This window comes from Trematomus bernacchii, unplaced genomic scaffold, assembly GCF_902827165.1.
Source record: "Trematomus bernacchii unplaced genomic scaffold, fTreBer1.1, whole genome shotgun sequence".
NCBI lineage: Eukaryota > Metazoa > Chordata > Actinopteri > Perciformes > Nototheniidae > Trematomus > Trematomus bernacchii.
In genome coordinates this window covers 5,364,188-5,378,112 of record NW_022987477.1, presented here as the reverse complement: position 1 = coordinate 5,378,112, position 13,925 = coordinate 5,364,188, and the positions used below count along the sequence as shown (strand labels likewise).

General features: G+C 38.5%; 1 protein-coding gene across 3 annotated transcripts; it reads left to right on the top strand.

Moving 5' to 3' along the window:
• The first annotated feature begins 3,218 nt into the window (after positions 1-3,218).
• On the top strand, positions 3,219-13,176 carry zgc:112982 (uncharacterized protein LOC503771 homolog). 3 transcript variants are annotated; one of them, XM_034147229.1, is made up of 11 exons: positions 3,219-3,433; positions 4,256-4,299; positions 4,456-5,112; positions 5,519-6,319; positions 9,406-9,575; positions 10,063-10,186; positions 10,485-10,557; positions 10,897-11,018; positions 11,649-11,748; positions 11,854-11,956; positions 12,752-13,176. In XM_034147229.1, exons 2-10 carry the CDS (start codon positions 4,265-4,267, stop codon positions 11,941-11,943), a joined length of 2,172 nt encoding a protein of 723 aa, XP_034003120.1. In that variant the 5' UTR covers positions 3,219-3,433; positions 4,256-4,264; the 3' UTR covers positions 11,944-11,956; positions 12,752-13,176. The 3 variants fall into 3 exon arrangements, with proteins under 3 accessions (XP_034003120.1, XP_034003104.1, XP_034003112.1); XM_034147213.1 differs by having other exon boundaries at positions 12,649-13,176; XM_034147221.1 differs by lacking the exon at positions 3,219-3,433 and having other exon boundaries at positions 3,442-4,299; positions 12,649-13,176.
• The last annotated feature ends 749 nt before the right edge of the window (positions 13,177-13,925 follow it).

Here is a 13,925-nt window from a genome sequence, read left to right as displayed (position 1 = left end):
TGGCATGTTGGACAGAAACAGGAGGAACAGACCAAAAGAGCGTCGCTTCTGTCTGCAACATCACCAACAATCAACATTTCAACAATGAACAAATGCTGACACAACTAATTTCACATCTGTATTACCAAACAATGCATAACAGTGGAGCTTCTGGCAAAACATTTGAGGCAGTGCAAATGGGCAATTCTGACTCTTAAAAACACAACACAGTTTGACGAAATCATGCAAATAAAGTGAAATATATCAAGAAATGAATACGATTATGTAACAGAGAAGGAAGTGGGATCAGCATTCTTGCATGTCAAATAAAAAAGGTTGAGTTTAGGAAAGTAAAAAGACTGTTAACTAAGGAAACTCGCTACACACTCTGTTATAAAACCTACTGTAAAGGCATGAGTCTGGGAATGTTTTAGTTCAAAGTCAGCTCTAATCTGCAGACCTCAATTAACCTTTAGTTTACAGATTACATCTCCTGAAATTCCCAGACATTCCACATCATCTTGCCATCATTTCATCTGTTGAAGCCAGTATTGCCCAGCTGCACTGCCACAAAATAACACTCGAGTATCACCTGCTTTAATATCTCATCCTTGCTTTTGTAAAACTGTAAATAGACCCAGCTGGGTGGACGAGCGGCTCTATAGCAGCAGTTTATCTGGAGGGGAAGCTGTAAAAAATCCTGTGAATTCTGTGTAGCATCTTCAGTGAGGACTAGCTAGTTGAGCTGTTAATGGTTGTAGCCGTGTTGAACAGTGTGTGGGAATTTATGTCCGATGGTTTCTGTGTGTGTTTATCTCACCTCTGCTCACAGCGACTTCTATAAAATCCTAGTCTGCTGTAGATTTCCTGTCACCCCGACACAGGATAAAAAACATTATAACCCCCGCTGTTGACCCTTAATCACACTTAGCCTGTCGCTTTGGTTTCTCTGCTGCTCGTGGACATTTTGTGGACAATCCACAGCAAAAACATGAAGAAGCGAAAAAAAAAAATTAAAAAGTCCTGTATTTTTATCTGCAGGTCGGGAAAACGTTGACACAGTGTGTTGTGTATTTGTCTGGCACTGACTGTAACCACGCTAGCTGCAGTTAATAGTGTGCACTTACAGTAGTTGTGTGTTCCACTGCTCTGAAGACGCTTGTATCTGCACCTCAGCTCACCTCCCCACCCCCGAAACTTAAATATACCTCACCAATTCAGAAGCCTAGTGTCTCATCACCTCTGAGGCCTTACACCTCTGTGAAGTAAAACCAACCCGCCCTCTGCGCTCTGCCTTCAGGCTGTGTTTCATTCAGCATGTGCATTTTTGCCATTTTTTACTTAAACATCTTGAAAGAAGAGAAACAAGAACTACACATTTCCCTTGAGGTTGTGTATGAGTTTCAGCTGCACCTTATAACACAGATCTGCAGGGCAAAGCATGCAACTTTCCAGGGGCCACAGAGTCTCAAGGGCCACATAAGGTTTCATGTGTACATGATCAGGTCTACAGTCATGATTGATTGTAGAAAGACTGAGGTAATCATTTCAAACTCCCCTCTGTAGAACTTTAAAAAATGGCCAACAAAACTCTGTGCAATTGTTTGTGTATTTAAAGAAAATCACATTGTATTTATTTTTCTGTACATTTGTTCTCACTACATTATTTCCAGATGCCAGGTATGCCATTCTGGTGAAGAACACAAAATTCCCTTGGTTGTTTTTTAAAAGGCACCAATCAAATTGTACAATTTCTGCATATTAAGGAAAAATAACGTTCAATTTTATCTATTCAAATATTTTGTTTTTCTTCCTCCATTATGGACTGACTTAATTTTTATATTTTGTTGAACAATACTTCAACATGCCACCAACCAAACTCTGTTCAATTATTGAAGTATTTAGGCAAAATCACATTCTTTTTCTAATTTTGTAAACTTTTCATGCCGTTATAAATCTACGTCACTTCCAGACATATTAGAGAACATCACTTTTTTTATTTACATTTATAATGTGACCCATTTATGCATATTTTTTGATAGATCTGTTACATTGAAGGGAAAGAGTAAGCTGATGTTTAGCTGAGTCTCTTTTTTGCCTCTGTAGGTTAATTCAACCATGGCTAAAAATAATGATTACTGTCACAGGAACTTTTTGTTGGGTAGCAAAAGTAAAATAGAGAACACTTTTGATCCAGGTGCAAAGAATGTTGTTAAAAATACCTTTTGTTGCAGAAAAACGTCTTTACTGCTCATATAAGGTGCCACATTGAGGGGACAAATTGTAAAGCTGTCACTGCTGCAACCTTCAGCACTTTGTTTTATGTTTTCACTCTTCTGCAGGCTTCCCTCTCTCCACTTTAACTCTTTATTCCTCCAGATTCTGCTGAAGCTCATTGTAAGAGGGTCTCCGGGGTCCCTGTGTATATGAAGTAAAGGACATAATGTTTATCCTAATATTACTTAACTCTGTGACACTGCAGCTTGGTGGAATATATCATTGTAGATGTGGTGCATGGAAAACTGCTGAAATGAACAATAAACTTCATCAAGCCTATTGTGTCATTAAGTTGGTATGAATAAACAAACAAACGTGTTGTAATGCAAACAGACACTTTTATTGAGAAATTAAACAAAATAGTATACATTCATATCAAGTGACATAAGAGATGATAAATGTAGTCTATTATAATTTGCACATTTTGCCGCACTGAAATTAAAATCTTATCTCTTTATTTTAATAGTTTCTGTACAGGAGTATAGCTCTGATATCAGATAAAGTATTACTTTTTCATTATCAAAAACAACTAAACTTCCGGTTTGGCCTTGCAGATTTCAAAATAAAACACGTTTGTCAACATTAAGTCTAACCAACCATATAAATGTTGCAAATATTTAACTGAAGGTAATTTGACTGTGTGTAAACCTTTAGATCTATAGAAAAGTTTAATTTAGAGGAGTTACGCAGTTTTTTATGTTAGAATTAAAGGTCAATATAAATATGACCTGAGGTACATTTACAGTTACTATTTTAGAAATGAAAATAATTGTTTTGGTAAGTCAGCATTACAACTTTAAAAGTCTGACGTGTTATTTTCTTGATATAAAATAACCACATCATAGATTTATACGTTCATGTTATGTGTTCATCTGTAGATTTAACAACACATATTTTTATTCTGAAAAGACCGTGGCGGAAGTGTCGTATCGGGTAGTTACCATGCATAGGTAGTTACACCCAGAGCCACAACGTTTACCGCAGTGAAGAGAAGTGAACAGCCATTTTCCTGAAGACTTTAATTAAAAACACAACACATTTAGCCAGCTTTTGTTTATATCTGATGATAAATAGGGTTTAATCTAAAATTACAAATTATTTTATTTCAGGGTTTTGCGTGTTTGTCATCGCTTTAGATAACGTAGCCGCGTGAGCCCATCGCGTGTCGCCGACCAAGGTAAGAGAGCTAGGTTAGCTGCTAACTGCTCATTAGCTTTAGCATCAGCCAGCTAAAAGTAAGCTTAATTTATTTCATATTTTCATGTTTTGGAAGGTTAAGGGAATAATATAAACACATCTACTAGGGGTTATCTCATGCTCACCAATGTACCCCAACAAGAGTGTTTGACGTCAACTAAAGTTAGCTTGTTTGCAACTGTCAAATTAAGTGTAACAGTTTTTTTTATCGAAAGGATTAATGTTAATGTTTAACATGTCATTTAATTATCTCAAGGCTTTTATTGTCATTCGTACATAGCTACAGTCTAGTTATGTCGTTGAAAATCTTAGGTCACAGGCTCCTCCAACAGTGCAACACAATAAAACAGATAAAATAGTGCAAGTAAATACAAATTAATCTTGTTGTATTATTACGTTGGCTTAATAATAATGTTAAGTTGTTTGTACAGCTATTAAATATAATACATATGTTCCTAACAGTTTTTATCTTTGTTTCAGGAGATCATTTACAGTAACTGCAATCTATGCTGTTGAGTTTCAAGCTTTGAGGAGTGTTTGGATTCACTTAGTAAACAGACGTCTTCTATTATTGAAATCCTTTTAGGGTGACATTGGCTTCTAAATTAAAGGTGACCCTTGATAGACCTTTCTCCCTGTTGCTGGAAACTAGACAGTCTAGATCATTTTCAGTCAGATGAAATGCAAACAATTCTCCTTGACAATACCATTAGTTCAGGTAGTTCAGTAATAACTGCTTCTACAGTAGTGCTGTGTTTGTCTGCAACCTCTATTTTGTAACTAAAAACGTATTTCCCTAAAGGTTGACAAAATGTCACGTCCACGGTCCAGATCACCGCATTACAGGTAAATGCGTTAGATTTTATTTAATTTACTCTTAAAACTCAGAAATGAATATCTGCATGTTTGTTGTTGTAAGGAATCCCAATATTAATGGTTTATTTATTGTTTGCTGTATTACAAGTGGTGACACAGGTTCTCTTTTTACATTTTCTTTTTCAGGAGGTTCCCATGGGATGAACCCGACTTTGATCATCACAAAGTTGTTGCAGACCTGGACACTAATCCGTCAGATAGGAGCCCCTTCCCTGAGGAACACTGGGGTTACTTTAGGGAGGACATGCACCCTGAAGCCCAGCGAAGATCCCCCCCTTTCCAAGATGACCGTCAGTTTGGGCATCAACGTCATCCAACCAAGGAGGACTTTCACCACAGAAGACTACTATCGTCGCATCGTGATGCTGTTGGCTTTGAAGATGACCGGAGGCTTTCCCCGCTGCAAGATGGAGCAGGAGATAGACACAGAGGAGGCTTCAAAGAAATATTCCAGAGTTTTGAAAACAGGCAGAGGTTGCCACAGTCGCCTCCAAGGTTCGAGAGGGAAACACTGCCGCTGACGCCAAGGCCTCACTTAGACCACAAACAAAGAGAGCCAGTAGGAGGCTGGAGGAGAGAGGAGCAGGGCAGAGGTCAAGGGGGGTTCAGGGACCTCAGTCCCAGTGTGAGATCGGATGACCAGAGAGGAGGACCAGGTAGGGAGAGAGAAAAGAGGAACACACAGGGTCCTTTTAGAGACAGACGGAGAGAGGATTCACAGCAGGAGAGGAACCCCTCCTTTAAAAAGCAAAGAAGAGAAATGGATGACGCCACTCACCTTGGGTAAATTTAAAGCAAAATGCTTTGCAGCACTGTCTCAAGGAAACGAAGAATGCAGAAGATTCTCATCTTTCAAATTTTCCATAGGGCAAAATTCCTTACTGTTTGTCATCACACCCTATTTTGGCATGACATAAATTACTTGTATTCTGCATGGCCTAAAACTTTCTTGCATTGCAACTCTTTCTGATTCCTTAAAAATCTGCATGTATTTTACTGAACCAACAGTTTTTAATGAAAAGGCAGCATTGTTGGCAAAATCTGTTTAAAGATCTCTTGTTATAGGTTTAACAGATATTTGATATAGACTGTGAGATAAATCCAAGGCTAATTAAAGTGTACATTCAAGTTGAATTTTAAGCATGAATAATTGTTGAACCATGTCACCTCCTCTTATGCTGTCACACAGGAATGAGGAGGACTTTGGGCAACAGCGTTACTCGGTGAACTCTCCCAGAGATAGGTTTGGAGGAGACGCTCAGGTGGGCCTCCCCCGTAGAGACATTCGGCACTCGGGAGCACTCGTCATTGAACATGATCACGGCATCGCAAACAGCAGACAACCGATGGCAAAATGTAGCAGTCGTGGAGACCCTGACTTTGGTCGACCTAGGAGTCCCCGTCCCATGAGCTCCTCCCAGGAGCGTTTTAGGGCGCCGGACAGCAGGGTGGATGATGGTGAAAACACAAGGGGACGCCATTTTCAAGATAACTGGAAAGAATCCAACTGTAATGAAACGAGGAGGATCCCCACGCCCCAAGATATACCAAACCCCGTGAAATATGGTAATCGAGGTCATGTGAACCACAGGGGGAGGGGCGGTCCTCGCCAAGCAAAAGGGCAATTTAATCGCGGTCAAGGAGGACGGACCCCACTTCCAAGGAATCAACCTCGCGTACAGCAGTCCTCCCAGGGATACCAAGATCTTGAAGAGCAAAGACCAGCTTTCCGACCCTTAAGGGATGATTCCTACGAGGATCCCATTGAAGAGGAGCATGAGTGGGCAGAAGAAGACAGAATTCAGCAGTGGGAACCTCAGAGGCCTGTAAGCGTGGACCATCGCCTAGAGAGGAATTACTTGGACCCGAAAATGCCCCGTCAGAGGGAACGAGGATTGAACGAACAGAAAACCAACAACCATACGAGCGTCGCAACGGAGGAATCGCTAACCATCAAAGTGGACATGAGCCAACCCGCAAAAACAAACAGGTAGAGTAATTTTTTTATAAATCATCCAGGGTGAGAGGGGAAAGTTCACACTTCTCTTTCTAAGATCATTGAAAGCTGCTTAAGAAGGAAGGAAAACCATAGGAAAAGTGAAGGCTTGTTGAAAATCTCAGAAAGACTACATTTTAACTGGATTGTGTTGCAGTTTGTACCTCTGCTTATACCCCCCATTGGTACTGTAAAGCACGTTTGCCAGAAGCATCTACCAGATTTGCTGTTGAATCAAACTACCAGGATGCTTTGCAGAAGTTTAATCTGAAGGGGAAGTCCCCCTCAAAGAAAATCAGGAAGAGACACACCGCGTGTTTGCTGTAGAAGCCCAGGAAACCCGCACCCCTCCGAAAAGAAATCAAACCCAAGATTAAGAACTGAAGAGAGGGAGTGTTATTGGGAAAGTGGCCACAAAAGCTGCAATTCACTCCTTTTTATATTCTACACAAATAGGAACACTCACCAGCTTGCTGTTGTGCTAATGCCATGATAAGATTGGGAGGATTTGGCCTAATGCAAGATGCAGGAGAGCAAAACACCTCCAAAAAACTGAAGAAAACTCTGTCAAGGCATATCGTTTTTTTTTTTAAAAGGAAACACTGCATTACCTTACTGATTTGTGGCAGAGAAGCATCATAATGACAACATTTATCTGAAATGTACTATATTTTTGACTTTTATTCAAAGTCTCATCAAGTTTGCACTCAGATGCAGAAGACAACAATAGAGAGACTGCACACCACCAGGCAGACCACAAAAGGAGCAAGCGTTGTGAGTCAATAGGCTGCAGAAGTGGATCGCATCACAATCACATTTCCTTTATTATTCTCGCAGTGGGAAATGTACAATGTGGACTTTGAAACCAGAACCATTACGAAGAGTATATTGAAAACACATGACCCATGAGAAAGGAAAAACCCTGCAAACATGACATGTGCTTTGGTATGTCATTACATTTTTTCTATCCTTTTTTTTGGACTGAAATGGACGGACATCATTCGTTGATGTGACAATCTATTTGATGCACATTTTCAGGTTAAACCAAATCCTCAGAGGCCACACACCTCTGGATGAGCTGATTTCAACATTATCTGTTAGGAATTCTTGGCCTCATTTGAAGAAACTTCTGTTACGATGTGAAGCTAGATTTGGAAACCCGACACCACTGAAACTGAAGGAGGAAATATCTGTTTCCTGAAGAAATGTCGCTCAAAGGAAGGAAGTCAAAGAAAGGCAATATACTACGTTGTGATGTATCGCAATTTCAACTGAGCACACATAAGAAAGGAATCAGCTGTTAAAGGAAGATCTGATAGCTCTGCCATTGAGAAAGAAAACATCTGGTATATTTTAACGGGATAAACAAGATGTCTGACAGGATGAGGGCTTTTTCCAGCTTGACCAAAGCTGTTGGTCCACATGCCACATCAGATTTATTGAAATGGAAAAAACCTGCATACGTTGATCAGTGGGAGGAAAGAGGGGAACAAGAGCATGGTCAAAATAGGTTTCTACACTATCTGGATGAGCAGTGAGAAGAAGATCTGCATTGGCCAGATACTGAAACACTTTTGCAGCTTGGCAAATATATTTCAGGAAGAGGATTGAAAGCATGTCCAGTATTCAAATGCTGAGACTCATCCAAGTTAAGGCAAACATTTCTAACTCTGGAATATTGTTTTTGTCCAGCTTGGTAGGAGACTGATGGATGAACATATATATATACCTCACCTACAGCTGATATCGGAAAATATGAGCTGTGAATCTCAGTTATCACAAAAGCAGCAAAATAGGACACCTGGCAGAATTCATACACGTTGTTGAAAGAAATTAGTAAATCATTACGTCATCACTTTCAATGAGATGCTGTGTCAAAGAAAATATGAAGACAAGAACATAAACATTCTCAGCAGAGAAATGAAAGCCCTGCACACGATCATCATCATCATCAGATGGATTGCAGACTCCTAATCAAAGCCTTGAGGATAAATATCAATGCTTTTAGAAGGGGAAATTGAAGCCTGAACAAAAGCAACTGGAGCAACATTGGGTTCACATAAAAGTGCAAACCTTGAAAATACATATTGGTGTTGCTAAAGGAGACATGTGCAGCATTCAACTCAAAGCTATTAACATCTACATATCTGGATAATTGAGGAAGTCATCCATGCTTTGAAGCCGTACATGCACATATTGTCATCCTGAAAAGAAGAAAATTCAAGCCTGAAAATAAACATCTCTGCTTATGAAAGAAGAAAGTTCAAATTGCTGGTAAACTACAAATATAATCCACAAATATAATCCATGGCAATCAATGGAAAAAAAGAAGTTTCATCAGCGCTTTTAAGAGAAAAGAGAAGAACAGTATCCTAAATTCTGCAAGAATGTAAATCCATGCCAAGTGGATCCAAAAGCTGAAGGAGGATCATCCCGGAGGAACTGGGAGGCAAGTTTGAACAGATTATTGATCAAGACACGATATTTGATGAAGCCAAGTTCCCCATAGCGGAGTCACAAAACATTACTACAGTCGTCAACATATCAGAAGAACCAAAACAGCTGACGGGATATTGAACATTTAATGGATGAATCAAGAAAAGAAGTGTGAACTTTCTCCCGACATTTTAAACTCCCCTGTCTCTATAAAGAGAGATATCTTAATTTCCTTCTGAAAAAAAAACTCCATAAAATATAATGAATTTGTACGATTCTCTGTACTTTCAAGGGTGAACATCGACCTTTTGTTATGCTACATGTAGGGTGTAGTTATTGTACACATTAGTTATCAATTGTGGGACTCAGGGAAGGTAAGTTTGCTGGGTAAGGTAAACTTTGCTTTTATTTAAATGTAATATTATTTACCTACATGTGATTTCGAAAGAAACATTATTTTTCAAAAGAAATAAGCATTTTGTCTAAAATGTTAATAAAAAGTACATTAACATTTGGTCTTTCAGGACACAACACCTTTTTATTTTACTGGCTACTTGTCACCTTGATAGTAGTCAAGGTCATTTCCAATGTGTTATACACAGTTATACATTTGGTTAGGTTTCATTCTTCCTCTCCTCCTGCAGCTTGCTGTTTTACTCCTCCGACCGGCAGCTCTCGTTAGATCTCGTTAACGTCGGCCGGCAGCGTCTGGACTTCCTGCCGATGCTCGAGCACTCGGGCACGTACCGGGAGAGTGCCACGCACAACGGGACCTTCGCCCAGGAAATCATCACACTGGTGCACCAGGTCAAAGGTCAGCACTGCATACACATCTATCTGTTATGGCTTTGGTTTAATACTATAGCAGTAAAACATACAGGAGGACAGAAATTGTTTATTTTGTTAGCATAATGTTTTGTAAAAAAAAAAGACATAATATAAAAAATAAGGTGTAGTAAAGGTGATTAAGTCAAACCGGATGTAAGTGAATATGGAATTATGATTTACGTGAGCACAATATTTTATTTTTCAAGAGGAATGAACTTCACATATTACACCATGCATATAGTAATTCACAGTAACAAGATGTAAGTGGACAGATATTTGTGTGTGTTGTATTGACGCTTGTGCTGAAATATCTCTCAAATAAAGTGCTAGAATTGAATATACAATTACAGCAAACGGACACAAAAACAGAGTTAAATTTGATTCAAGACATCTTACAAAAATTATATCATGAAACAAAATAAATACCCGACATATTTAGGTATGATAAAACTCTTTCTTATCTGCTTTTACAGAGCAGTATTTCAGATCTGATGGGGCCAGCCTGAATGAAAGATTCTCAACGCCTCAGAAAGGGGTCTTCTCTGATAAGGAGGAGACCGAGGAGCTGACGCTGGACGAGAGGTTCAGCGAAAACCGGTTCGTAAAATGTTCACAGACGTGCATACTGCTTCTCGTAAACTTGTTGTACAGATGTAAAGAAATCACTAATTACATTTGTATAATTCATACAGAACTCTTTATATTCATTATTTGCTATATTGTTGTCGTGGTTTTAAAATATTGAAATCCCTTCCTTGTAAAATTGTATTTAAGCTCCATGTGCTCCACATATCTTACTGTCACTTTATTCCTGTCTTTTATACTTGTTTTATTCTATATATCTTGATTTGTTTGTATTCTCTCGGGTCTGAAATGACTGCTTTGTCTCTTGCAGAGGCTTCAGCTTAAATATGAACTCGCTGCTTGACGAAGAAGAGACTCTGTTCTCCAGACTGGGACCCTTACCGGTAAATAAACATCTTTTAACTTGGTATCCTAAAACCACTAGACCTTCTCATAAGGCTCTGCGATACATTCATATTATATCTATCTCAGGTTTTAATAAAGGATGTCCTTTTCTTGCACCTTCCTCACAACAGTAAAGTCATGTTATTTTCTAATGTTCCTTACGCGTTTTATGAAAGCAACACTAGTCAACCCGACAGTATCATAGCAGTATTGATCTTGAGGTATCGTGTAAAAGATATTGCAACATTTTATAAAATCCATATTGCCCAGCCCTTATTCCTTATTGGTTTCTTGGATACATTTCTACTTGAAAACATGTTTTTTGATTGATGTTACAGCCGGTGCGTGGCCCGGGGGACCTGAGGCACGACCTGGAGCGGAGGAGGCAGGAGAGACTGGAGGGAGTCAAAGTCACGATATCAGGGAGCAATATGTCACAGCGCCCCCTCGGGCCCATCAGGTGACATTACACTCCTTCTTCCTGCTGTCATTACTTTTCTAGTCACCCTAAAATCTCTTTAATGCTGTGAGGTGCAGTTGTTTAGACCTTAAAAAGAGCACTATGTATTAAGCCAGTAATCATACAAAACCATAATTGTACTGCCATGTGGTAAATGCTTATATGCTGCTCATGCTCTTTCTGCATATCATGTATTTATTTTGCTATGTATATAAATGTCATGTTCTTAAATGTGAGGGACTACGGATGGAAACTAGCTCAAAGCTAAAATCCGGCATGTTTACGTTTTTAAAGCATTATTTGTTTTAAATGTTCATCAATGTGCATTGTCCCTCTTCAAATAAAAAAAAATAAAAAACTTAAGTTGCATAGAAGTTACCAAACTTACTTTTTTTTTTTTTTTTTTTAAATAACTTTATTTTAATTGAATGTGCTTGATTAAGTTTCCATTTAATAAGGGGAGCAAAGAAATAGAATATTTACACAAATATCTTATTAGGTACTTTTACTTTACCCGAGTATTTCTATTTTCTTCTTATACTCCATCTCAGAGAGTAATATTGTGTAAATATAAAATAAGAAAATCTACAAACTTACATCTTGTGGACATTGTGTTCATGTTTCTCTCAGCGAGCCGAGTTTAGAGTACGAAGACAAAATGTCTCCGATGGAGGAGGAAGGCTTCTCCAACTGGCCGGAGGAGCAGAGCAGGAGGCGAGAAGGAAACATGGTGAGGGTTAAAGAGCTAGAGTTTGACCTCTGACCTTTCTACAATGTAATGGAGACTGCATGTGATATTTTAGAGTGAATCTTAAACCTTTCTTTCCTTCTTTAGGGACCAAGGAGAGGCGCTCCCTTCGCCTCCCAGCGCAGAAACACTCGCCCCGTTAACCGGCTCGGACCAATGAGACGACCAAACAACTGAAACCCCCCCGCAGGTACTGAACACACCTGAAAAACGAATACAGCTTCAGTTGGGGTCACTTAACGCAGATAGAATTCATATTCCTGTAATATCAGACTTACAGCTTTGTAGTAGCTCTTTGGTTTCCTTTACAGATCCATCAGCAATAGAAACATATTATTAAGGATCTTTTCCCATGTTTGCAAGATCTCTCATAAAAAATATATATTACTCAAACTGATGGTTTTTAATCCAGTGTGCTTCTCATCATCAATTTGGGTAACATATCATTTTGTTTGGTTGTATCTTTGCAATATAATGTTGCCAGCAGTCGATATTAAACTATTTAAAATAAATAATAACATCAATATTTTACCGTAACCCTTTTAAAGCGCATGTTTTCCAGCCAGCATTAAATTGAGTATACATTTGAATTATTGCCTAGCTTAAGTCGTACCATTTCTATTAACATTTGTATTTAAATCTACTAATTAGAAATCTGTCAGAAGTCATGTTTTATTTATGTAACCTCAAACCAAACTCTCGACCCTTAGAAACGTAACTGTTTTATGGAGTGTTTGGCTGCCGAGGTCATCACCCTCCTCACCTCCTCACCTCCTCACCTCCTCACCTCCTCACCTCCTCTCTTTCCATTCGGTCTGAATCTCCCTCATATTGTTTCTACCTGACCTCAACTCTCTCTCTCTCTGTATTCACCTCTCTTAGGTCCTAACTGGTGATCGGAAACTGGACATGTATCCTGTTACGGATGACTTTTAAACCTTACCTTCAAAAAAAGCCAATCAAATGTATATTGTTTCCATTTCAGGACGAAGAAATGGTGCCGGTTTTTCCCTTGCATCAAATTGTGAAGAAGTCTCAGTGAAGAACAAGCTATTTGATTAAGATGAATGTTGAAACCTACATTCACACCTTTCCATCTTTGTTTAAATGTGTCTTTGTGTTTTTGATCGATACACTTCGTCTTTATCGAGTCTTGATTTTAAAGCAATGCTTTTTTTTTAACTCAAATGGTCGCTGTTTATCAGAACTCTTTTCATTTTCGAACATCTACAGGTTTATTGTTGGAGATGAATACATTTAGTTCATGGCGCTCGTGTGAATCAACGGTACTTAAAAAAAACGCTCTTTGTTCACTAAGTCGTTATTTCTGTCTTTGTCTCAGATTTATCACGTCTGTACCGTTTAGTTTAACGTCACACAGTTATTGCTGAATAAATACAATATTTCTCATTTTGCTTTTGTGTCATTTGTTGTTGCCAAGTCAACTGTTCTTATTGGGTAACTAGTGAAGCTCACGACCAAGCCACTTTAAAAAAAAGAATAGCTATCAAATGTTTTGAAAGACCTTTTTCACAGAAGACATTTTGACTAGTTTCACTAACGACCATTTTTTTTTCAACCTCTTTCTTCATTGTCAAATTGTGTTCTGTGAAAAGATCAGATACATGTACTGCACATATTCTATCATGAGGTTTTGTTCTAGTTTCTCAATTTGAAGTTATTCACAGCGACTTTGCTGTAAATATTCTGTGTCCACTTTCACACAAGTAACGTGTTTTCGCCTGATTTTAAATGATACAAACCTTTATTCAGTATGAGTAATAGAAAGCTGTATACAATCAAGATATAAAAAAAACAATAAGTTTGCGTTTAATGTTTTTTGTCATTATTATTTATTTCAAACCACGGTGAAAAGACATAATAAAAAAGACAACAGTTAAGGTTTACAACACTTTTTCACGAGTTATTTGTCTTTGTATAGGCTGAAACATTTACTGACACTTGAGTCACAATTTTAACAGCTTAAAGTCGCCCATATTCACAACACGTCTTAGCTACCTTTTAGATAATAAACCTCACAGTTTACAACTTCACACATTAATACAAAACTACATTTAGCTGTGGACAAACATAGCAGCGTCACTGTTAAAGCAGCAGCACATTTTTTGCATTGATTGATTCTTTTAAGTTGAGAACTT